Raw genomic sequence first — 24,874 nt, 5'->3', positions numbered from 1 at the left:
AGTACTGGATGCACAGTGGAGCCTCTGTAGTAAACCACAGAGACTTAATTATTGTTTAAGGGGGATCTGCCGTCATCCTGCCTTCTCTTGGTGGTAGCCCTGACTGCAGAGTAAGAGAAGCAAGTTACACACCTGCTCCTTTTTATGAGAGGTACAAGAAACGCATACAGATACTGTCATTTAGCCATCGGCAAACAAACTATCCCTCCCCGGAAAGGGTTGTGCGGCTTGGGCTCTAGCAATGAGTGCAATTTGCTACCGAGGCGAGGGTGGGCCTGCCTTCGGGCGGCCGCAGCTGCTGCCCTTGCTCTCCCGCCCTCCTCCCCGCTGTCAGGGCTGGCCCCGGGCACTGCCGCGAACGGAGTCAGTGCGCTCTCGGCCGCTCCTAGCGCCGGCCGAGGCGGTGCGGCCAGGGCGGGCCGGGGCGGCTCCCTCCGCAGGGAGGCCGGCGCCCTCCCGCAGCTGCGCCGCGGCGCCTTAATGTCCGCGGCCCATGCTCCGTCCGCCGCCATGCTGCCCGTTTGCCGCCGGGCCCGCCCGAGGGCGGGGGCCAACGCCCGGGAGAGCGGCCTCGCCTTCTACGTGCTGTGGGCGCTGCGGGAGCCGCCGCGGCGGCTCGGCAGGTGCGGCCCGGCCCTGCCGGGGGCTGCGAGGGAGCGGTGGGGCCGGCCCGGCCCCGGCCCTGCCCAGGGGTGGGCTCCCCCGCGGGCCCGGCCTGCACGCCTCGCCGTGCCTTGCCTCTCCTCTCCGGAGCTGCCCCAGCTCGCGGCTGCGCTCCCTTTCCAGGCTGCCGCTTATTTTCTTCATCGCGTCCCTGTGCAGTCTCCTCTTTAAATGACACAAACCCTCTCCTTTCGCCCTCCCCTGGCATAAACGTGTTTTCAAGCCTTTTCATATATTTTTTGGACCTTCCATTTTACTCCTTGATGATGATCTCTGTTTTCTGTTTTTCTTCCCTCCCCTCACAGCCAGTCCAGCAAGATGGGTTTCCAGGCTTGGCTGCCCCTGCCGTTGCCAAAGCAGCTGGTGGTGTTTGGGCTGGGAGACTGGAGCTGTTATTCTCCGGACACTTGTGTCGTGGCAGATGTGCTGGTGTCCCCAGGCGTCGTGCCGCAGCGGGTCGGCACGCTGGAGCCTGCCTGCAGGTTGCGGCGGGAGCTGGTGCTGCCGGGGTGTCAGGAGGGGTGTCCTGGAAAAGCTTTCTGCTCTGTGGTGCTGCCCCATTCTGCCGGTGTTGTCCCAAAGCTGCTCAGGCCTGCCAGTCCTCCACCATGGTGTTTCTCTCTAGGATGCCTTCAGCTTCCTTTTGGCTGCATTCAGGGCTGGATCTTTTTCAGCTTTGGGGTGTTACCAGCTAGTGTGGGAGCAGGAATTTTTCCCTGGTCAGGGTCACCGGAAAACCCATGGTCCCCTGTGCAGGTCTCTGGTGTGGGAAGGTGACTGGAGGACAGATATTTTCATGGCCTCGTTGAAAGAGATGGACAAAGGCAACTCTGCGAAGCTTGTCCTGACTGTCAATGGACAGGTAAAAGAGCTGACATCCTCCTCTCTTCCTGCCCTGGGTGCCAAATGTTGTTGATTCTGAGCTGCAGAACTTCCTCTTCCATCCTCTTCTTTTCCTTCTCTTTGCTACTCTTGCAGAGCTGCCTCGCGCGGATCTGTTAATGCATGTCTATGCTGAGCCTAAACCCTTTGTGATGCTCCAGGCCTATTCCCTAAACACAGCTTTGCCAAAACACCTCGTGTGTCACAGGAGAAGGGCAGCAGAGAGCGGTTCACTTCCAGTTCCACTCTTTCCTGGGTCTGTGGTACTTACCCAGTTGTTTTACCTTGTGCTGAAGCCTTTGGATTTAGCATCTCCCAGTGTCTGGCTTTGCTTTTCTTTGTTTATTCTGTTGGTGCTGGAGATGAAAGCTGGGCTATTCCCTTGCAGGGATTCTGTCCCTTGCAAGACATCTTTTTGCTCACCCTTTGTGGATGGAGGCCAGCGTGCTTGGCGTGTCTTTTTATTCTGTCTCTGTTTCTGACGCAGCTGCTCCGAGGTGTCTCCAGCAGTACGCCTGCCCGCCCCTTCCTCATCCCAGAGACCACCCAGTCACCAGTGCTCCCAGCAGATTATATGCCCCTTGGCCAGGACCCGGAGGATCCTACTGTGGTATGTGTATCGTAGAGCCTTCCTCTCGTTATTTCACCCTCTCCTTAGTATCTTCTCTCTGACTTGTAGCTGCTCAGTTGATGTCTAGCAGAAACATTTGCTTCCGCTCTCTTAGTGGAGACCTGGCTAAGCAAGTTTGGGAGCTGAAGATTCACTTGTGCTAAAGAAAGTGGTACTCTCCATTGAAATGCCTTGGGAAGAGTTGAATTTAACAGCCTTTGGTGGAATGATCAATCAGCCTGGTTACTCCTAGCACAGATAGCCTTTCTGCCTTTCCAGTTGCCTTGTGCTAGCTGTGCCCGTCGCAGCCAGTAGTCTGAAAGCAGACCACTGGGCATATAGCAGCAGGTAGCTGCATTGCTCAGCATGTATTTGGCAGCTGATACTGTTGGCATGCTGGCCCTTAAGACTCAATGGGAAGACAAGCCTGAAAACAGTCATCACGTGAAACTAATCTCTGGCCCAGTAATAGACAACTCACAGTAGCCTCAGGTCTTTTTCTTCAGGGCTGATTTGACTGGGACTCTTGTCACAGGTTAAGAGTCAGAGCTCAGAGGTGACTGGTAGAGCATGCAGGCCTGGGAGGAAGGATGTCCGCCCACCACTGAGGACCCTGGCGGTACCCTGTGCCCTGAAGCCACCATCTGGCAAGGTGGAAGCCAGTGAGGCCTGGAGGAAGAGTCCTGCCCACCCCAAGAAGCCCAGGAAAGTTTTATTTGAACCCACAGCATCTGAGAGAGATCTTGATGAAGAAGGTAACTCTGGCAGCTTCCATGTTTATTTTACAGGTCTTGTCTGAACAATCTGTCAATGCTGCTGGGCAACAATTTGCCAGTCCATTTCTCTGTATACCTCCAAGGCAAGATAGGCTTGTCTGTCTTGGCTTGCGAAATACCAAGAATGTGCCTTAGTCCTAGATAAACTGCTTGATGAATTTTTGCCTGTTGGGAAAAGGCCAGAAATAGAACATGGGATACTCTTAGTGCCAACACTCTGTACCATAATATAATACACCTATCTCTTCATATGAGTAAAAGTGCTTTATAAATGAAGGCAAGTATTGTTAGCCTCGTTTTACACAAGAGTAAATTGAGGCACAAGAAGGTTACCTGCTGTGACGTTCTGTAACCTCTCCATTAGTCTGTTTGTTCTTCTACTAACAGCATACTACCTGGTCTATAGAAGACATTGGTTATTATTAAAGTATAGAGAATATGAAAAGGAATATATGTCTAACTAGTATAATTGTACTGACTTTTCAGTAGTGAGAAGGTAGCTGCCAAGGAGTTTGGAAACAAAACCTTTAGTTTCTGGAGTGTGAATTCCAAGTCAGCTCCAGGGTGTGACCAAGTTTGTTTGTAAATGTTTGACAATAACTCAGTGGTCCCCATGTGAAGTGACTTCTTGGGACTTGGCTTGCTTCTCACAAAGGCAAATACAGCTCCATCATAAAGTCGCTTCCGCTGCAGGCAGTGTGAGAAGGGGGAAAATGAGCTTCCATCAGAGGGGTAAAATGCAATGGTGACAGCATGATGGCAGTCAAAGGAAGTGTGCCCTGCTCTTACCTGTCTTCTGCATTTCTTCTGATGAGACTTCAGGATTCTTGGTCTTGCGCCTTGTTTGTTGCAGTGAGGTAGCTTTGTGCTGGGGGTTGGAGGAAGGAAGGCCAAAGGGCTCTTAAACAGTGGAGCTGAGCACTTTCCATGGTATGTCTGCTGGCTGTTTTCTTTATGGGGCCATCTCTGTGTTTCCTCTGCAGATCTGGCAGTGGAGGAGTTGCAAGGTGAGGATCTGGTTCCTAGACCCTGGTTTGTCTTTTCAGCCACCTGGTGATGCCATTCCCTTTAATGTCACAGGCCTTTCATGCTTCATCCTTTATCTATCTCCCCAGTGATCAAGAATAACAAGTAGGTTGTGTGTATATACTGTTCCTCTCCATGCGATTGCCCTCAGTATAGGTGCTTCCAGTACTTTCAGGCTCTCCAATGTGCTTCTGTAGCCCCTCTGAATCTCAGGCACACCTCTGGGTGCATAGCCCTTTGAGACAAAGGGTAAGATGTGGAATTGACTTTGATTTAAAAGTATTTTTTAGCTTGGTCAGACAACCACAGGGGCCTGGGAGAGGAAAGGAGGGGGAATAGAGTAGTACGAGGAATATTTCTGGAAGCAGCTCCAGGCTTCTGGTTGCTGTATCTTAGGCACTAACAAGTTGTCCCTGGGTAGCCCTCCCTCACAAGGAGTAACACAGGGGGATAGCACAACTGGGATATCCCTTCTGGGGATGGGTAATCAGTGGGGGGCATCCAAGCCTGTCTGAAGTGGCAGCCTGTATGCGTCCTACATCCAGACAGACTCTTTGCTGGCTCCCTCTGCTAGCGATGTCTCTCCTAGTACAGCAATTATTCCCCAAAGCCAACACAAAATCTTCCTCAGGTAACTATGTCTCTTGCCACCCCAGAGGGGAGGGACCTGGAGCCCTTGCCTTCCCGCTTCCCCCCTCTGAGCTTTCAGCTGCCTTGTTCTCCCCAGCAGGGAAGGGACCTGGGGGTGTCTCGTCTGACTCTGTTCACAGCCCTGTGCTCTCCCCTCCCCAGGCAGTCCCAGCCCACGGTGGTGCCATGCCATGTGCCTCAGTGACCTGGGGACAGCTGTTCTGATCGGTGGAGAAGGTGTCGATCAGCAGTCCTGCAAGGATGCACTCTGGAAGCTGGAAATTGGTGGGGACTTTAGGGCTATCAAAGGCAATGGGGGCAGTGAGACTCAAGGACAACTCATGCAGATGGGAGGGGGTACTCAGGGGTCTGTGCATAGGGAGGGGACAGCAAAGGTGTCACATCTCCTAGCATGGTCAGCAAGCTGAGATGACAGCATAGGGTGCCATGAGGGGCTGTGTTGTATGTGAGAGCCCTCCAGGAGCTAACGTATAAGTTCTGGAAAGAGTTGGGTGAATTTTAAGGGGTAAAAGCAACAGCATGGTTTGCAGTCTCTGTGTGATGACTGGTGGAGAAGTGTGAGATACAATTCCAGTGCCTTGCAGCTTTCTGCACCTCACCAATCCTCTCTTCCACCTTACCATTCCCCACCTAGTTAGTGTTCCTCTTCATTTCTTACACAGAAACATTTCTGTATGAGTCCACTCTAGCCCTGAATCAAAGGAGAGGAGGAGATGAAGGGAGCAAGGTCTTGAGTAAAGATTTTATGACATATTCTTTAAATCTGGAGAAATTGAGAGCATCTTTGAAGTCCCACACCGTCTGTCTGGTGTTGCTCCCACAGACAGTGATTTCTGGCTTCCAGTGGGTATCCAGCTACAAAACGCCATGCCGTCGTGCTTGCATGGTCACACAGCTACCTACGACCCAGACACCAAGCGTATCTACATCTTTGGGGGCATAAGGGAGGACAAAGACTACAGTGGCATCTACATTCTGGACACAGTCACCTGGAAATGGCTCCTCGTGGCTGTAAGTACTGCAGCTCTTCCAAGATAAAAGCACAGGAGGGGTGGCAGGTCCTGCCTGAATGTGGCAGTCGATGTGCCTGTATCCTTATTCCGGTAGTCTTGGTCCACTATTGCTGCAGGTTGTCTGAGCTGCTTAGCTGGGATTGACAGATATAAGAAGTCTATGTTGAAAGGCCACAAGCTTGGCAGAAACCAGGGGCTGTGCCTACAATGAATGAAGCAAGGTGAAAAAATGGTTGCTGCAGAGTGCTGTCTGACCAAGGTTGTGGGTGGGAGGTACTGTACAAGTGGCAGAGGGAAACGGCCTCTCATTTTATATGGTGCTGTTGAGAGCTGCACTGGATGCTGAGGTGAAGGGCTGGTCTTCTCAAATCAGGGACTGCTCTGAGCACAGCAGATCTCTGAGCTCTTTAGTTGCCTGTCATGTCCTTGCAGAGGGCCCTGTCAGCAAGGGACTATCTGTCTCTTTCCTGGCTAAGGCACAAGATGGCTTTTACAGAATAAGCCTGGATGAGACCTTTCTGTTCTCTGTCGTCTTCTGAGGAAGCTGGGGTAGGAGGTTGACTTCCTTCTCTCATCAGAGCATTCTGGTGGTGGAGAGTACACAAAGGAGGTACTGTCTGCCTGTGTGGCAAAGATCTGGATGGGGAGCCAATAAAGTGAAAATTGAGACTTGTCGAACTCACTGCATGATGTGGGCCCCTTTCCTATGGGTCATGCAGCAAATAAAACACTTCTCGTAACAAACATATGTTGAACTTTTTCCAGGCTAAAGGGAGGATGCCAGTGCTCACCTACCACAGTGCTACTATCTACCGCAAGGAACTCTTTGTTTTCGGAGGGACTTTCCCCCAGAAGGCATCGCTGGCAGCTGGAGCCTGCAGCAATGTGCTCTATGTCTTCAATCCGGAGCATGAAATTTGGTATCAGCCCATCTCAGAAGGGGAGAAGCCTCTGCCTAGGCTTGGGTGAGAGTGCTCTTATTCCAGCCCTCCAAAATAGAGCAAGAAACCTCTGGTCACCTTACCTCCCCCCCAGTGTAATTTCCTAAATATTAGGTGGTTGTTCTCCACCGTTTGGTCCTTAAGATGGGGCTACGTTTTGAGCAATGTGACTCCCAGTACCTCCTGTCATGAATCCTGATGGGATTCTGTCCTTGGGCTGCAGTGGCTGGGGGTAGAGGCAGGTGTAGACTGAAGCGATGGCAGACCAATAGCAGAAGCCAAGGCTGAAACATCAGTTTTGGGAACTTGCTGAAGATGCTTTGTTCACTTGTTTCTTCTCTGCCCAGGCATTCAGCTACTCTACTGAAGAACAAGCTGCTGATTTTTGGGGGTCGGAGGACTTCTCTCTACCTCAGTGACATGCATATCCTGGATCTGGGTAAGAAAGTCTGTGCCAGATGGCTGCCTTGGGAAGGTCCGTTCTAAGGCTCGGACTGGGGAATGAGGGATGCTCGATGGGAAGGTAGCATTAACATTACAAAAACTCCTGACTAGGCAATGGAGATGGAAAACTATGGGGTAAAAAAACCCCTCTGGGGTAAGAGGGGAGGGAATGGGGAAAAACAAGAGACTGCTTTTTTGGAAGCAGCTGGCTAACAGAGAAGGCAGGTTGCTGATGTGGCAGAGTATGGAAGTTTTTGTCTAGTTTTGAGGCTGAGCTTTTTGGACATTTCACCTGCCTTTCCCCTGTTTGTCAGGTTTCATGGAGTACACACCAGTCCCCCTCCTCACAGGACAGCCTTCTGCACGTTGGTAAGATCCTATTGCAGACCCAGGAGCTGTCGTCTTCCTCTGTCCTTTCTCTTTGAAGCCAGGTTTAAACGGTGCTTGTGATCAGACCCATTTGCATATCTCTGTCCCACTAGTCAAAATACAGTGGATGGCCCCTCTGCTGTGGGACCAGAAATTCCTTGCTGTCTTAGTTGGTGCCTGTAGAGTGTGAGGGGTACAGACCCTTAGTCTCCCTGGAAATCTGCCTTTCAGGCTAGGGGATGTTTTCTGCCATGTGCTAGTGAACTGTATTGCCTGCTGTTTGGTCCCCACAGTACCTGGAGTACAACAGACACACAGAAAGGAAGAAACTCTTGTACCAGGACTATGCTGTTCCTAAAGGGACACTATTGCCCACTAGAACAATGACCTAAATCAGACTGAAGCCCAGCTAGCCTGCTATCTCACTCCATAGAGCAAAACGTAGGAGTTTTGATAGCTCCTTCTGAGATAATGAGGTGCTTTTCAGGCCTGATTATGGCCTGACCTGCAGAGGCAAACAAACGACTCTTTCAGGGTTATGCAGCAAGTCAGGGCAGTAGAGAAGCAGAATTTAACTTCCATTCTTCATCCTCCTGCTGAAGTCTGCCCACCCCTTCCCATTGCCGACTGAGGCAACCCCAGCAGGTTTTGCTGTAGTCAGCTTTCAGCTTTGCTTTGGTTGCAGTTTTCATGCAGCTCTGGCTGTGTCGGACCAGAAGGTTCTGATCAGTGGAGGCTGCAATGCCAAGGGAGCCCTGCAGGATGCCTTTGTCTTCCACCTAGGTGAGTGACTCTCCCTCCGTTTCTATAGCTGAAGGCTACTATTGGGCTGCAGTGGTGTTTCTGAACACCTAGTCTGGTCCATTTGTTTCATCCCTTGCACTAGGAGTGGGCTTGTCAGTATTGATAGTCTCTTTCTACTTCAGATACTCTTTCATGGAGCATGGTGATCCACCACGACCTGTGCTCTGTGCCCCGAGCTGGCCACACATTGCTTGACCTGACTCCTGCCCCCCTGATGGATGTGGACAAGGAGAACAAAGAGGAGCGTAATCTGCACACGGTGTTGGTCTTCGGGGGCTCCAACTGTGCTGGGACCTTTTACAACAGCACAGTCAAGATCCAGCTGGACCTAGGATAAGGCACAATACTCAAAATGAGCCTGGAACAGCAAGGGCTCTTCACCAGCCTGAATACAGACATGGATGGCAATAAATGATTCCAAGCAATGTGGCAGTCCAAGCATCTATATGTGGGTGAATGCTGCCTTGACACAAGAGATCATGCATTTGTAAAGTCTTTCTGAAGGCTGTGGCTATTGCCCTCTTAGGGTGGCTGATACACAGCATCAGAAATTCCCTCCCATATCCCTGGCTTGGTACCTCGGTTTGGGTGCCAAAACATTCAGTGGGATCTGAGCTGAGCCTGCACAGGAACACAGTCACAGGCTTCTGGGTTTCCCTTCTTGCCCTACAGGTTTCTGGGCTGGAATTCCTGGGGTGCTTTCAGCTCTGAAGGTGCCTCAGGTGTTGAGTTTCATTTGGGATGAGTGGAATGGGATTTACTCCTGCTGCTTGGAAGGTCCTCACAGTGAAAGTACAGGCATGATTCTGGTTTGGACGAAATCTGGGGAGGGATTCCCTTGGGCAATAGAGTGCAGCTGAGGACTAGGAAAACACCTAGAGCAGTGTCTGAGAATGGGACAAGGAAGAGAATGCCATCATTCTCAGCATATGGGAGTGAGCTAGTTGTGTCTTGCTGACTATGGCACAACCACCTTGCTTTGCTCTAGACAGACCTTTATTATAAATTCCGCAAGACTGCTGCAGGACATAAGGAAGAGGTAAAAATCAGCTGTCCCAGGTAGTAATTCTCTTGTCATTGCAAGGAGTGGCAGAGTTGCTGACTGTTGGCTGTTGCAAGACCTGTGGGACCCAACAAAGGTTGGGATTAAGCTGTTTTGTGTCAGACTAGCTCTTGCTGTTTATATCCATGGCACTGATGATTATGCCATAGCTCTGAGGCAGCTGCAAGGACAAGCAGGCCTGCTAGGTTAGTAGCACGCTGTGTACACTGGTTCCCTTTCTGTAGATGGTAGAAAGAAGCAGCCCCTGTGGGGAGTTCAGAATTGGCTCAATGCCTCACAGTTGTCTGTGGCCACAATCCCCAACCCAAAGCCATACAAAGGGGACTTCTGATGATTATGGATGCTTCTGCTTTAATCTGCTTCATGGAGATACATCAGATAGATAGAAAAAACATGGTCAGAAGTAGCTGCAAGCTTTCCAGCACAGGCATAGCTCCTGTAAGTCATCCAGGCTACTTCCAGGTCCTCTATTCTTCTTCCCACCCAGATGAAAGTGAGACAGTAGTACTAGGGCTTCCTGCTGGCACTGAACTCCTACTCAAGCTATAGCTGTTGTCCTCTTTGACACTCCAGCTTACTTGATTTAATGAGTAGAAGGGCTTCAAGCTCGCAGCTCTGCAGGAGTATCTGGCTGCCGAGATGGGTGGCTTACTTGGAATGCCTCTAACTCCAGGAGTGCTTTGTTTATTCTGGTTATTGTGGGATATGGACCCATGTCCACTTTGAATCTGCAAAAGGAAGAGAATTTGTGAGGTACTGTGAGTCGGACAGCCAGTGCAGCAGTGAGCAGAAGGGCAGAGCAGTGTGCTGTGCCTGCCCAGTATGGGCGAATCTCACAGGCTGGGGTACATTTGCATTAAGAGAAAAGGTTCATCTTTGTAGGTTTAAAAACAAATGCTAGAGGAAAGGTTGGTTAGTTCTTCCATCTTCACTAGGCTTTTACTTAAGTGTGCAGCACAGGTTAAGAAGGCACTATGCTTTTCCTGGGAATCATGCAGCCACTACTTGCATAGGTTTAAAGCTTTCAACAAATATAGCCAGATTAATCTTTTCCCCTGTATGCAGTGTAAATATAGGGCAAACAGGGAGAGAGGACATAGAGTGTGGGCAACCTTAGCTTTTCTAAGGACATAAATCAGGTTTCCTCCAGGGGTCTCTGAGAAGAGAGCACAGCTCCTTATTTCCAAGAGCTTGCAAAAGAGACAGTATTTATGACATAGGAAAATTCATGCATAGAAGAATCCATAACTGGATAGGACAGGCAGGAGGGATGCTTTCCTAACAGGCACGAGGAGCAGCAGAAGGTAAGCTCTGACAGCCTAGCACAAGGAGTAGGTGCCCTTGAAGAGTGCCTCAAGCTTAGCCTTAATTACCTTTCGGCATTGAAAACTTGAGGCACCAAGCACAGATCAGCCATGGAAACCTGCAAATGTAGGAGAGAAAAGGGGTCAGAGTAACTCAGAACATGTCCCAGACTGCTTCACTGTGGTGGCAGGCTTTGAGAGCAGGATAGAAGTTATTTTATCAGCCAGTACAGAGCCGTTTCCACGACAGTCTCATTCTTTAATCCAGCATTAATAATATGACAGTGGTACAAGGAAAGGAACTTCATAGCAGTCACTAGTAGAAGAAGCCATCAGCCTTTAGGGAGCTTCATATTTACCAGCTGATCAGGATGACCTCCAGGACACGGCTTCTATGGCAGCTGCCTCTGAGCAAACAAGTCTGCTGGCAAGCTGCAGAGGGAGGCGATGGAGGGAGAGGGGAGTTTGCGTGGCTGGGAAAAGATGAGTAAATTTTGCTTGCTTGCATTGCAGGACTATGAAGCACCTCCTGCCAATGTCAAGACCTGATACGTGATAGGGCCTTTGCACACGGGCTCAGGGACTCGCAATCTGAAAAGAAGACTCAAGGACAATACAGCTAGCTGCCTATCCACACAGAGGCAGCTGCCCACTCCCCAGCTGACAAAGCCCTGAGTGCCTTTCAGAGCATACATTATTCTCCAGCATAAGATCTCATAAACTAGCCTTTGCCCACCAACGGCTCCAGTTCCATAAGCCTCCTACTAAACAATCCTCTGCATCACAGGATATTGCAGGAACCTTCCTTTTTTCTCAGGCTTTTATAGGAAAGATCCAATTGCCTGCCAAACAGGACTACTAAATGGAAGAGGCCTGAGTGGCCTCTAGATTGGTAAGGGTCAGAACAGCTTGTATGTGAGCTCTCTGAAATCTGTCCATGTTAAAATTGGACAAACAGAGCAGAAAAACACGATACAACTTGGTTAAAGGTTCCACGGAGCAGAGCTAAGAACCGAACCTGTGTTTCTTGAGCCAAGCTTTGCCCCTATGACAGGACACTTTGAACTCCAAATGTCTTAAAGATGAAATCCATATAATCTGTTTCCACATCCTCTAGTAGCAGCCAGATCCTAGATACAGGTGCAGAATCTGGCCATCAGCAGGTTATAGGCAGGGACAAGTAAACATCTCCGTAACTATTTGCAATTCAGTAATGGCCTAAGTAGGATCCATGCAGCTGTTCTTCTTATGGTGAAGGCACCATAGGTAACTCCAGGCACAGGATGGGGTTGTGCTGGGTCTCCAGAACTAATTTCCTTTCCTATTTTATGGAATATACTGGGGTTTTCAGTTTTCCAATGGTACACAACACTCTCTCAGATACTTACTTCATCGCCCACACAGTAGTGCCCAGCAGTGTGCTGCAGAATCTGCTCCAGCGCTGTCAAGAGAGGTGGTACACTGGAGTGAGGCATTGGAACTCATTTGAAAGGGACACCAAAGACCTTTTAGACTGTGAATTATGAACAAGGGCATTTTGACACCGAGCTGAGTATTAAAAAGGAGCAATTTGGGACAGAACCTAGAAGGAACAGAAATCTTACAACAGTGTAGTTATGGGAGTCTCTAGGGTCCTTCAGCTTTTTGGGACCCAGGGTTATTTCAGCTGCTTCAGGCAATGCACCTGAAATACTAAGAGGACAATGTAGAGAGATGTGAGTGGAGAGGGGAAAAACGCAAAGGTTCAGTCAGTTTGCGTCTGTCCAGGAGTGAAGATGGGCCTGCCATTCCAGCAGGTGGGGGAAAGGGTTTTGAGGAAACAAAAAGCACCCTATTTCTCCCAGAGAGGTAAAGAAATACTCTGCTACTTGCTAGATTCTGTGGGAGTTTGCCATCAGATATCTTTTGTCTGATTACAAAAGCATATAAATATAGATTGATAGAACTGTAAAGCAAAAGGCACTAGTTTGGGAGTAGCTGGGTGGAAAGGAGAAGTGCTGTGAGCCCTCATGCTTCAGGGTGAATCAATTGCTGCAGTGTACAGAATGGCCCCAGGCTTCCCCTCTTCCATGCACGGCAGTGGAAGAACTCTGTGGACAGCATCTTTCCTCTGAGACCCTGGCGAGCTCCTAGTCCTGGGACAAGGGACTCTGGGCAGGAAGAGCACTGTCTCTGCCAGCAGGGCAGGACCCCAGCACACCAGCCTAGGGAGATCTATCGTTCTGCTTGAAGAGGAAAGTAGGACCCCAGCGGTGCAGCGTTTTGAAGGGTCAGTTGAAGTGCTGATCATTTTGGATGTGGGACGCACCTCGAAAGCCAGATGCAATGCAGGTCTGAGCCCATTCCATTTTTTTCTCCCCCATTTGTTTCAGGACGGTCAGGTTCTGTGAAGGCAAGCAATCTCCAGGTTAGATTGACCACTGCTGGCTGGATCTTGCCCACTGCCTCATCCAGTGGAGGAGAGGGGAGGTGAGGAGTTGCCAAGCCTGAACCCCCAGCCTGCTGGGTCAGCCTGCTGTACATCTCTCTTGGCACTGTCCTTCTGTAACAGCTGCCAGGGTATCCCTTTGCCCCTCTGCCCTTTGGGTTGCTCAGTTGTCTTCTTCCTAAAACATCCTAGACTCAGCAGTGAAACCATATGGGTTCAGCTGTTTCTGGAAAGAACCCTGGGGTGCTATAGGATTTTCTTTGTAGGAAATACTGTATTGTTGTCATTGGCAGATCAGGCAGAGGCTAAGCAGAGACTTCATCTGCTAACACATGGTCTTAAGGTCTGCCACGGTATTGGCTGGCAACAATTTAAAGAGACTGAGCTTTTCAGAGATACAGACTCCTGGAAACCCGTCCTGGTTTTCTCATTTGCATGGATATGACGAGGCAATACCTGAAGTGGCTGAATGCCAGAGACAATGTGATCGGCGATCATTCTGACTTGGGCTCTCTTCTTCAGATCTTGGGGCAGGAGCCTGGGGTTAGGCCGGGTGTCTTCTAGGTAATGGATTATAGCTAGCTGTAATGAACAAGGAGATAAGGGGAGGTTAGTGGAGAGCCAAGGAAAAGTTCACATCCTGAACACCTGGTAAAGGGGAGCTGATCCAAGAGAACAGAACAGCTTTTGAATGAAGTTTGTTACCAATCCAAGCAACAGAATATCCCCTTCAATGTCTGCTTGGGACCTTGTTGTCATTTACCCCAGCTGTAATTTCAGGCAAACCCTGGCACAGCCATCTAAGTCAGACTACAAACTGCTCAGTGACAGGTGGAGTTAGGAACCAAAGCTGAATTGAGCTTAAATCCTTGACAGCAATTTCCCAGCAGGGGCTATGTGCTATTTCTGCCCCCAAGAGGGATTGTTTATCACAAATGCTATCTCTTTTCCAATGCACAGATGAGAGCTCTGGGGCAAAAGATGGGGCAAAGCCATCCCCTCCAGGCTGGAGTGAATGGTTAACAGGGATGTGGCTGGTAACTCACCGACTGAGAAAGGGTGATGCCATCAATTTTCAAGGCTGGGACTTGCTGCATTGGATTCACTGCCTTGAATTCAGCAGAAAACTGTGGAAACAAACCTGATATTACTGCAACAAGAAATTCTTTTTCCTTCTTTTCTTCCCCTAGAACCCGAATTATTTTATTATTTTTTATCTGGCTTTTCCCTCTATCTCAGTACTAATATTTGCAGTAACTTATGTTGTACTATTAGCCTACAGCAAGCTCTCACTGGGGCTCAGGGATCACTGCATCCAGGGCCAGACTGCCTTACCTCTTGATGAACCGTCAATACAAAACCCAGGATGGGTGGTACTGCAGCAGTGTCACTATTCCTGTTCTAGTTCTCCAATTCCATCTTAGCCCATCAAGCCTGGCACAAACTGGCACATCAAGCTGTTGGTACTACTAGGTGCACAACTCCCCGCTATGGCCCTCCGAGTAAGTTCTCAGTGAAGATCTCTTCTGGCAACGCACCCCTTCCTTTGGCAGGCCCTTTACAGCCCCTTGCTATATCATTTAGCATCTTTTGGACACAGCCACACACACACACTTTCTAGTGCTAACTGAATGAGGTCGAGTCTGTGTTTATATTGCAGTGCAGCTTCTCTGAAGTCTCTGCGCCAGATGTGTTCAGTTATATCATGCTAAGCAGGAGCAAAAGATCTTCAGCCTTACGAAATTCAGTTACAGATGTTTAAGAGAGGAAAAAACCTTTAGTCTCCTACAGTCATCTTCTCCCTCTGTCTTGCATGCCAGGGAATACTGGCTGAAAGAAACTATTAAATACAGAGAAGCGGTGAGGAATTCAGTGACTTTGCCTGTGAACTTTCTAGTGCTGATCCCAATTCTCTTAGTGATCCCCAAGTTGAGTACCCCTGGAGAGAGCAATGGTAGCTGTATCCTTACCTGCAGCCCCCCATCCTTCTGGAGGTTCACTGGCACCAGGTCATAGGAAATCCCTTTCAGAGCCAGTGCTAGGGAGAGCAGAGTATACAGCTTCAGACAGGCACACTGAGACCAGTTTCATTGGTAATGGGCTCAGGAAAATGTTACCATGTCCATTTGAAAAAATAATTACTTTAAAACTAAAAAAGACCCTATCCCTCAAGAAAGGTGGCCTGAATCCCAAGTGCTGTGGCAAATGAAGGACCAAAGCACTGAAGATCAGTCCTGGCAAAAACACTGCATTTTTCAATATAAGCTTTGCTACTCTGCAGCACAGCCCCTCCTGATTTGTCTTATAGAGGGCAGGGGGCCCTGTGCTCACCTGCAAAACCTTGCTTAAGACTGTCTCAGTACAGGTAGGGACCATTCCCAGCCCTGTTTAGCTCTCAAGACCTGGGCAGACCAGAGTCTGAGGCAGTATCCATGTAAAAACGGAGTGTAGGGCCCCTCTAGATAATGTGGAAGAAACAGCCATCTCCATCATGTTAGCTTTACAAAAGGAGTAATTCCCTCTAACTAGCCACAGGCCGAGTAAAACCCTCCTGTCTGTTCCTCTCCCTTCCCCCTGCTCCAGGTAAGTTGCGGTATTCCCTTCCCTCCCACTAGGGAAATGCCTCACTGTTCCAGGTTCATGTTTGCTGATCTGTCTCTTAATAAGTGACTGATTAATCAGGTTAGCGAAGGGGAGGATACTGCAATAACACCAAGACAATGAAAGAGAGATCAACACTGGATCTTACCGATTCTCACTCTCCAAGAGCAGGAACTTCGGAAATAGCCATAAAGTATCGGCTGAGAAGAGAGAGATAAAGTGGTTATATGGTGGGAACACCAGAGTATTGTAAGGAGAGCAATGCATGAACAGAAGGCATTTCAGGAACTGTAAGACAGGGAAGAACAACGTTTGGGGGAAGAGAGGGCTCCTTTCTGAAAGTGACTGTTCCTGTTTTGGGTGTACAGGTAGTATCACTGTCTTTCTTGCTGGCCCTCTGACTAGTTAGTTGCACCTGATGTTTCCAGCAATGCGCAAGTGACCTTGAAATTATCCCCTACAAAACTTCCCTCTTTGTCCCTATCAGATATTGCTAACTTCTATCCCATCTTAGATTTTTGAAAGAAATTCCCCACTGATTGTGCCAAGCACCTGCACTGGGTATTTGCGTGGCATGAAATAGCTTTTTGAGCCATGCAAGGCAGGGCCAGGCCTCTTTCCAAACAAGAAGAGCTTCTGCTCTTTGAGATGAAGGCCAAGAAGGCAGACAATTCATCTCTACCTGAACTCTAGCACCAAGGCACCAAGCTTTCCCAGACACTTCCACCCTGTCCAAGCTCTCACCTTTTCAGATGCCATGGTCAGTGTGTGCAATCTACTCCAGGAAGTAAAAAACAACCCCTTCGCTTTCCCTTTTAACTGGGCTGGGATGGGGGAAGGCTTCTCTCCTAAAGCCAATGAGAAAAGGACTATGCCCCCAAATCTGTGCCCAGGACACAAATACTAGCCAGTCAGATTCAATCCTAGCGACTGCAGTCAGCTACATCCGCATGCCCGTGTGTTGTGCTACAGCCCCAGCCCTGATATCAGAACCATTAACCAGCTTTGAGGTTGGAAGCACATCTAGGAACCATCCTTATTTCCCTACCTTTTGTCCAGAAATAAATATCTAGAGAGTCTGTCAGGCTCTCAGCAGTTGCCAATGCAGAAATATAGCCCTGGGGAACAAAACAAGGAAACCGAAACCACATGCAGAATTTCTGTTTCACTAGGGAACAACTGCCAGCTCCCTGAGCAGGGGCTAACTCCCCCTGAGCAGGGGAGGTCCCTCCTGTAGCCCTCGTCCCATCAGTACCAGCTGGTGCAGAAGGTTTTCTGCATTGCAGGCCTGGGAGAGGCTGCTACTCTGCTCCCGGGCCCACTTTGTGCAAAATATGAAGCTCGCTTTTTTGTGTTACGGTCTTTTCTTTTCACACGGGAAAATGGTACTCATACATGTCTCTAAATAAACCTGTAATCATGTCTCTCCTTCCTTCCATAGATCCCATAGCATGCCAGGGGTGTCTCCGTCTCCACCCTCCCAAAATGCATAGAAATTATATCAGAAACTGACAGCGAGGCAGAAAAAGACAGGGATTTGCTCACTGACACACAATCTGTCAACAGAAAACCAGAGAGACCCCGAGGATCTCTGTGCTCCAGTCCTCTTCGTAAACTTGATGGTTCTCTTAGAGTTTAGATTGTTCAAATAACTACAAATGAGGTATGCATTTGATTAAATTACTCTAGTCAAAGTTTACTGGAGAAATGGTTTATAAGTGAGGAGGGAAGTGATGGCAGTATTGGCAAAACTTTTGTGGACAAAGTATTTACTGATTTTCTTAAATTCTCTCCTTCTGGAATCAGGGCATTAGAAACCTCAGCTACGCTTTTTTTTCAAATGTCTAGCCTGCTGGGTTGCAGAGAAAGAAACAGAAACTATGACTTCAAAAGGGAAACATACAGCATTCACGATGTACTATTTTTACTTGTTTTTCCTGGGGACCTTGCTGATGATTTTTTGGCTCAGAAATTCATGTCTTTCACCACATCTGTTTTGTACTCTGGCCTCTCTGCTGGCAGAGACATTTCTCCTGATCTTCTCTACAGTTCTTTGTTGTTTTTGCAGCCTGCACTATCATTTGCAATAAACTGTGCTAAGCTAATTGCTTTGCTCTATAATTTCAAGGCCCTAGGGGGTTTCACCAAAAAGAACATGGAAAACAAGCCATCCCTCAGCTGGGAACTGTCTCTCCAGAGTGATCCCTTAAGTTTATGGTGTTTTGCTCCCAGTGGCAGGGCAGATCACAGGTGAAACAATCAGCTAAGTAAAGTCTAGAGACAGCAGGAGTGTTTTGTCCTCAGTGCACAGGTCCCGGAGTGACATTATATCTCATCTTCCTTGGAGGAAGAGCTGAGCATTGGCCAGGGAAGTAGCAGGGAAGAACCGCCTCCACTTACAACCCCACGGTGTACAATCCCCATGAGCTGCAGGTTAGACCGGTGGGAGCTGGGAGGATAGCAGGAGGACAACATTTGCTTGCTGTCTACTGAGATTTCTGGTTTGGTTCTGTTTTCATTTCCAGCATCAGTGGTGTGGAAAGTTGGGGCTTAAATCCCAATCCAGAGTAAAAATCTGGGAAATACATTTCACTGTTTAGGAAGACAGAAGAGACACCCCAAACTTTGTATGTTGAGCTCTCAGGTTTCCAAGCCTGTCCACTTCAGTATGGTCTCCTCTGGATACCACCTCCTTCCAGGCTATATTTAGGATGCACTTGGAAAGGCAAAGTCTTTCACCTGTTTCTTGAAACCCATCACTCCAAGCAGCCTGCACACACGGACTGACGTGGAGCAGCCACCCATGTGGGACACGAGACAGAAAACTGCTCCTTGGAGGCTTGCACAGGGGAAACCTCCGTGCCTGAAAGGCACCGCTTGTATTCTGCTGGGTTAAAATGTAAAGGTATAAGCAGAAGGAACAGGTTTGCTCCTAAATTCTCGGTATCTCTGCAACAGGCATTGGTGTTAACAGCTCATATGGATAAACTATGTTAAGTAAACACGACCACCACTTTGAAAGACATTAGTTTTATTTAGCATGGGGGCAAATTCGTTGCTCTCCACTGAGACAGAGACGCGGGTGCAAGTCAGGGCAGCGGAAATCTATTTAAGAGACGCTGTGCACGGGGGTGCAGTCCTCTCGGTAACCACCATCCCGGCCCTTCCGGGGAGCCCGGGGCACCACAAGCTGATTTAGGCCGCGATCCCAGTCAGCTGCCGCGGCCGGCAGCAAGGCCAAACCGAGCGAGGCCCGCGCCGGCCGAGGGCCGAGAGCCGCCGACCCAAGCCCCGCTCCCTCCAGAGCTGGCGCCGCCATCGCCCCCGCTCCCCTCCCTCCCGCCCGGCGGTGACGCTCCGCAGGGAGAGCGCGGAGCCAGCACCGCGTACCTTGGCTGCGGCAGAGCTCATCCCGCGCCGCGACCCTCCGCGGGGGCTGCAGCTTCAGCCTCGTCCCGGCCTCGGACGGCCGCAGAGCCCTCCCCTCACCTCAGGGCTCGGCCACAGCTGTAACGGCCGCCGCCCCGGCAGGACTACATCTCCCAGCGTCCCCCGCGCCCCTCCCGCCCGCCCCGGACTCCGTCTCCCAGGATGCGCCGCGCCCGGCCCGGTGCTGCGCGCGGCGGAGCCCCGCGGATGCCGGCGGCAGGGGGCGGCCAGGCCGAGCCGGGCCCGCGCGGCGGCCCGCTGCGGCAGCGGGAGTCCCGCCAGCTGCCGGGGGGGCCGGCGCGCCCCGCCGCCCCTCCCGCTGCGGCTCGCCCGGCGGCGCTGGCCCTCGTCACCCTCCTCAGCTTCGCCTCCCGCTTCCACCGCCTGCCGGAGCCGCCGCACGTCTGGTACGGGGCGGGGCCTGTGCCCCTCCGGCCGGGCATTGCCCCGGGGGCGGCGGGCCTGGCCGGAGCCCGTGCTTGTGGGTGGGTGTCCGTCTCCTCCCGGGAGGCGGCCCGGAGACAGCCGGCTTTGGTCCCCGCGCCCGGCCGCTCGGACGGGAGTGCGCCCAAACGCCCAGCCTTCGCCCCGTTCTCAAGCACCCGCCCGCCCCTGCCTTGCCCGGCTGGGAGGGGGTCCGTGTTTATTCCAGGCAGGTGGTGGGATGGGATCCTGGCAGTGAGGGCCGCAAGGGCGCGCTGCGCTCTCTGGCCAGCCCGCTCCCGGCCCCGCTCCCTGCCCCGCTCTCGCCGCTGCTCTTGGGACATGTTGCAGAGAGGGGACCGGGTCTCGGGGAGGCGGTTTGGGGGGTCTGTGGGTTGCGGGCTGTTTTTTTTTAACATCTCTGAGCTCAACCTGGAATCGGAAGGGCAGACTAGAGGTTTTGGAGTGCTAATATCAAACTCTTTAAAAAAAAAGGACCCTGCCTAGAACGGCTGAAGTACTCCCCGTGATTTCCCGGTGAATTTAATGCATTGTCTCTCTTGCATTAAGTTGCTAACCCTCTATATGATGAAAAGCATGAGTAAAAAGACCTTCCTGGATTTTTTTACTGTCTTCAGCATTATAGCAGGTTGTTTGGTTTTTTTTTTTTTCCAGTTGGGATGAAACTCATTTTGGGAAGATGGGAAGTTACTACATTAATCGGACCTTCTTCTTTGATGTCCACCCCCCTTTGGGGAAGGTAAACTGCTCTTCTGTTACATGTTTTAGAAGCCACAGGAGTGGGACAACAAAAGTCTTCTGGCTGAAGGATGTGATGAACACCAATACCTTTCCTAACTGTTGTTGGTATCATGGTAATTTGCATTCTCTATCCAGAGCCTCAACTTGCATCATTTCTTCTTTATGAAAATGCTTTGAATATGGGAAAACAAAACAGTATAGCATGTTGGGTATTTGAAAGGCTTGACATTAAAAAATGAACGTGGCACTTACGTGCTTTGGAAGGGATATTTGATAGAAGCCTACAGTTCAAAGGAACCAAACAGTTCCTGATAGCTTGTGTGTAAATGAGAGTTCTACCACAAAGGACCCTGAAAGCCTTCACTTGCTGTTCTGTAATCAAAGAACTTGTTCTAGCAACAGTGTGCAGTGTTGATGAAGGTGTGCTCCTCCTGCCTCGGAAGGATTATCTTCCTTTCAGGCTGAATCTCCTTAAATTATAGGAATAGGGAGCTATGGAAGAATCTACAGAGACAGAATTCTCTCTGCTAAATCCCACACCTGCTATTTCTCTTGAGCTTGCAGTCAGCAAGTCTTATAGTCAGCAGCCAAAGTCCTTTTGACCCCTTCTGATTTTGCCTTTAGACAAAGGGCAATAAGTATGCATATGAATTCTGTAGATAAACTCTTGTTTGGATGATATGTCTGAATTAAGTAGTTATCCTCTGGGTCAGACTTGGCTTCTATAAAAATCTTACCTGCTGCTGGCTTGGATACTCCTTCCAGGATACTCCTTCCTCCAATACGATTTCCCTGACCAGTTTTTTCACCTTTCCTCTTCAGATGCTGATTGGACTTGCTGGCTACCTTAGTGGATATGATGGTACATTTCCTTTCCAAAAGCCAGGGGACAGATATGAGCAGCACAACTACATGGGAATGAGAGGGGTAAGGCTCTACAGGCTAGTGTCAAGCTGGTTAGCTCTCCTGTGCTTTTTAGTACAGTGTGTTATGTCATAAGAACAGCTCTCCTGGATCAGATCAGAGGTCTGTTTAGCCTTGTGCCTTGTCTTTTAAGCTCCTTAGAAAACTGTTAGTGGTTGTATTGTGAAAAAGTCTTAATGTCTGTCTGTGAGAGGCCAGGTAAGAAAGTAAGGTGATTATTGAGGCCAACCCTTGCTGCTCATTAGTGGGACTACACTCCTGAGTGGGACAGATGTCTTGCCTGTTCTGCAAAGGGAACATTACTGAGCTTGGGCTTCTGCTCACTCCATTGTGCCTGGCTGCTCTGCTGGAGAGCCAAGGATGTCAAAAAGCCAGGATCATCCACTGCCACCTGCAGTGTGCCACCACCAGCGACACTGAGCTGAGTAAGCTGATGGAGGGGCAGGGGGAATTACTATTCAGAGTGGTATTCCATCTGAAACCCTGGCTGTACTGGTATCTAGGAAGACCAAGAGCCATAAAACTGACAGCAGATAACATGAGCCAAAAAAAGAAACAGTGGCCAATTGCTAGTGCCTAGAAAGAAGGATAAAAACTGGGAAGGCATATTTTCTTGGTTTACTTCCCAGGTCTCCAGAAATTCGTGGTTCTAGATTTCCCTGAGCCAAAGGTGGGAGAGAAGTGCTAGAACCAGACATTGAAGAGAACAAATTTTACCGTGATGCTGCTTTCTTTTGTTTTGATTTCTGTTCCTTCTCCAACTATCCTCAGTCTTATTTGTGTAGAGGAGATGATACTGGTCTGCTAAAGGTGTAGGGTACAGCTGTATTTTGTTCTTAGATTTCATATTCTGATATCTTATTAAAATAAGTTGAGTATGGTGGATGTGTAGTGCACCTACCTGACATATCTTTTTATGAATATCTGATGTAGTCTAGCAGGAGAATGACCGACTGTTGCTACTGACACCTCTAGAGACAGAACAGAGTAAGCAGCTGTCCTCTGAACAGTATCTTTGTTCATTTGGCTTTTGTCTGATGTTCTTAGTGAGTTCAGCTACTGCAACACCTCCTGTTGTTGGTAGGTGTGGAAGATGAAGGAAGGGAAAGGGTGTGGGTGCGTGTTCATCTTGGGGAGGGTTATAACTTCTCCCGTGATCTTCTTTTCCTGCAGTTCTGTGCATTCCTTGGCTCCTGCCTGGTTCCCTTCGCCTACCTCACAGTGTTGGAACTGTCAAAGTCACTGCCAGCAGCCTTACTCACTGCTTTCATCCTTATTTTTGGTAGGTGTTCCTGCCGCAGCAAAATTGAGCAGGCTAATTGTTCAATTAATTTAATTTCTGGATTATCCTGTGTTACCTAGCCAGGGGATATTGGGGCTAATGAGAGGGGTTCCCAAAAGCAAAGTAATTCTGCTTTATATATATCTGAGGCTTTTTAATTAGTGGTCCCCTTGAGAATTTTACAGTCTTGTTTAGTTCACAGGTACTTCTGTTATGTGCATAACTACAGTATTGGACTCCATTTCACCTCAATTTTAAGAATTTTTATAAGATGGATGGTCAGGAATGATTTTGCCCACTAGTGAAATATTCATGTCTCCCATATGAATTATAGAGGTATTTAACAGCCTACTGCATTACTGTGGAAGAGTTCACAGTAAGAAATGAATAAAGTTCCTTGTTGAATTGAGCTAAGTGGAGAAATTAACTTTGCAAATGGAGTTACCCAAATTGGGGTTTTGTGAGGACACACGGATATTGAGGCATGGAGACTTAAAATATCCAAGTCATATTCATTTTTTATAGGTAACATCTGAAAGATGACCTCTCCTATAGCATCCTCTGGCACCATCCTGGTGCCTTAGTTAGGTAGATCATTGCTGTCTGTAACGCTCTCCATCTGAATATGTTAGCAGCACCTCCCAAATGGTGTTTCACAGATACTGTTGTACTGCCTGGTTTTTGTGAGGTTTTTTTTTTTCATTTGTTACCCGAGTAGAAGTTTAAATGTTCTGATTTGCTTCTGTTTCTAAAATTTCACTTGTTCCCCTTGTCTTGACTACACTGAGGAAACTGGCTTCCTGCAGTCTTAGATTCACTTTGGAACCGCAAGCCTTTTTGACATTGTTGTGCATCTGTTTGCAGATACGGGCTGTATTACTTTGTCCCAATATATTCTTCTGGACCCCATTCTGATGTTCTTCCTCATGGGAGCTGTTCTAAGTATGGTGAAATGTAACAGCTGTGCGGATAGGTAAGATAAAGATGATAATTTTGTTAAACTATAGGTACTCAACTTTCACACAGGTAAAGTACTAGAACATGTCTGCTACTTGGTAGTCTGGGTGAATGGCTGAGATGAGATTGTTTCAGGAAATTTGGAAGTGAAAATGGCTCATGGCAGGGGAGAGAAATTTTTAGTATGAGGGTTTGTGAAACTAGGGAGAAGGTATTGTGGCTGGGGTAAACCAGGAGAGAGACTAAAATAGATTATTTTAGCAGGAATAGATTATTTTAAAGGAAATTTCAGCAGAAATAGTGTTTGTGGAACTGCAAATCTGAAAATGAAGGTTAAAGCTTTTTAAAACTTGACAGGAAAGAAAGCTAATATAGGGCATTGTAGGTCAGAGAAGGAGGAATGAAGGATGGTTGGAGCCTGTTCAAGCCTGTGCTCCTTGATGGCAAAAATATTAATTTGTTATCTTGAACCAGTCACTTTGTCTCCAGGCTGGAGAAACACAGCTTATCTGTGACTGTAATCCTATAAGCACTTATAAAATCCTGCTAGCTGAGGTAAATAGTGTAATTTGTTGGGTTTAGAGAAATTGATACCAAAAATTTGAGAGAAATATAGCCAGGATGTTTCTGAATAAGGCAGTTAAGTTGCTCAGGATATTTGCTGTAGACCCATCCAGAGGGGGATGGTGATTTATATGTATTTGCATATGTCAAAAGGTTTCTTTGTGGCTGGGCTGTACAGAGTAGTTTCCCCACAATGCATCCAGAATTGAAAGACATAAAAACTTAGCATACTGTGTTATATATGAGCAATTTTTGTTTCATGAAATGTTCAAGAACTAATCATATCAATCTTAGTGTGACTGCAGCACACATGGCTAAAACGCAGCCTGCAGCATCATGTGGGGCCATGCAAGGCCATCCTCATCTACAACACACACCCCAGGGAGTGTAAGCACTAAGTTACAGGGCAGCGGTTGATCAGCTCTGTGTGCCTTGACCTGAACTTGTTTCTCGTGTCTTAGAGCTAATCCTGTTTTCAAACTAGTTGATTTTATGCAAATTAAAAGCCAGCTCTAGCTATTGTGTTGCTTAGCAGATCACAGGGATTTTGTCTAGCCAAAATACAAGCATCAAGGCATCAGGAGTCGGTAGGAAAAGGGTTTTAAATTCTGCTGTCATCTTTTTTCATCTTTTCTCTGTGGTTCAATTTTAGTTTAGTATGTAATTTGTTTGGTTTTTGCTGCAGCTTTTGTTTCTGTTTTGGGTAGATGTTTTCCACTATGGCCTTTCTGCTTTAGGAAAAGTAGCCATTCTTTTTCTCGTGTTCTCCCCCATGTTCTTAGCTTTCTGAGAGATGTAAGTTTGCATTTTATGGAGCAGAAGTCCTGTTTCTATTTTCAGACCTTCCACGTATCAGACTTTCTTCACACTGGTACTTTAGCTTATACCTGGTGTCTATGTTCCCCTCCTTAAAGGGGAGATCTGGGGCTGCCCAGGCTTAAGTGTTGGGCCTTTGTGA

General features: G+C 48.7%; 3 protein-coding genes across 8 annotated transcripts in view; 2 read left to right on the top strand and 1 right to left on the bottom strand.

Moving 5' to 3' along the window:
* The first annotated feature begins 317 nt into the window (after positions 1–317).
* LOC140653276 (uncharacterized) lies at positions 318–8,595 on the top strand. The gene is made up of 13 exons (XM_072865180.1): positions 318–623; positions 969–1,145; positions 1,420–1,525; positions 2,033–2,155; positions 2,691–2,910; positions 3,915–3,938; positions 4,750–4,872; positions 5,432–5,619; positions 6,387–6,586; positions 6,910–7,001; positions 7,321–7,375; positions 8,061–8,158; positions 8,302–8,595. Exons 1-13 carry the CDS (start codon positions 481–483, stop codon positions 8,514–8,516), a joined length of 1,764 nt encoding a protein of 587 aa, XP_072721281.1. The 5' UTR covers positions 318–480; the 3' UTR covers positions 8,517–8,595.
* Positions 8,596–9,567: 972 nt separating this feature from the next.
* Positions 9,568–19,115, bottom strand: GSTZ1 (glutathione S-transferase zeta 1). 2 transcript variants are annotated; one of them, XM_072865181.1, is made up of 9 exons: positions 18,966–19,115; positions 15,724–15,775; positions 14,945–15,012; positions 14,021–14,101; positions 13,431–13,556; positions 12,855–12,930; positions 11,935–11,987; positions 10,616–10,665; positions 9,568–9,970 (listed from the first exon to the last, which is right to left on the bottom strand). In XM_072865181.1, exons 1-9 carry the CDS (start codon positions 18,984–18,986, stop codon positions 9,844–9,846), a joined length of 654 nt encoding a protein of 217 aa, XP_072721282.1. In that variant the 5' UTR covers positions 18,987–19,115; the 3' UTR covers positions 9,568–9,843. The 2 variants fall into 2 exon arrangements, with proteins under 2 accessions (XP_072721282.1, XP_072721283.1); XM_072865182.1 differs by lacking the exon at positions 14,945–15,012 and having other exon boundaries at positions 18,966–19,070.
* A 51-nt stretch (positions 19,116–19,166) lies between these two features.
* POMT2 (protein O-mannosyltransferase 2) overlaps positions 19,167–24,874 on the top strand; it is a 43,187-nt gene continuing 37,479 nt past the window's right edge. For 4 of the 5 annotated variants that reach the window (XM_072864256.1, XM_072864258.1, XM_072864257.1 and 1 more), the window contains exons 1-5: positions 19,167–19,411; positions 20,103–20,187; positions 21,012–21,116; positions 22,287–22,395; positions 23,260–23,368. In XM_072864256.1, the coding sequence (XP_072720357.1) occupies positions 19,167–19,411; positions 20,103–20,187; positions 21,012–21,116; positions 22,287–22,395; positions 23,260–23,368 (653 nt within the window). The remainder of the gene's footprint in view (positions 19,412–20,102; positions 20,188–21,011; positions 21,117–22,286; positions 22,396–23,259; positions 23,369–24,874) is intronic. The other variant, XM_072864262.1, reaches the window with a different exon arrangement.

This window comes from Ciconia boyciana, chromosome 6, assembly GCF_034638445.1.
Source record: "Ciconia boyciana chromosome 6, ASM3463844v1, whole genome shotgun sequence".
Taxonomy (NCBI): Eukaryota; Metazoa; Chordata; class Aves; order Ciconiiformes; family Ciconiidae; genus Ciconia; species Ciconia boyciana.
Note: the sequence above shows the minus strand (reverse complement) of the source record. Positions and strands in the feature narration are given on the sequence as shown.

Bases quoted from the DNA above. Each gene is read 5' to 3' on its own strand.
- LOC140653276 (XM_072865180.1), top strand. From the start codon at position 481: ATGTCCGCGGCCCATGCTCCGTCCGCCGCCATGCTGCCCGTTTGCCGC. The intron at 2,911-3,914 runs GTAACTCTGGCA...TTTCCTCTGCAG, and splicing joins GAGAGATCTTGATGAAGAAG to ATCTGGCAGTGGAGGAGTTG. The intron at 4,873-5,431 runs GTGGGGACTTTA...TTGCTCCCACAG, and splicing joins ACTCTGGAAGCTGGAAATTG to ACAGTGATTTCTGGCTTCCA.
- GSTZ1 (XM_072865181.1), bottom strand. From the start codon at position 18,986: ATGAGCTCTGCCGCAGCCAAG. The intron at 15,013-15,723 runs GTAAGATCCAGT...TGCTCTCCCTAG, and splicing joins CTCTTGGAGAGTGAGAATCG to CACTGGCTCTGAAAGGGATT. The intron at 14,102-14,944 runs GTAAGGATACAG...TTGTTTCCACAG, and splicing joins AGAAGGATGGGGGGCTGCAG to TTTTCTGCTGAATTCAAGGC.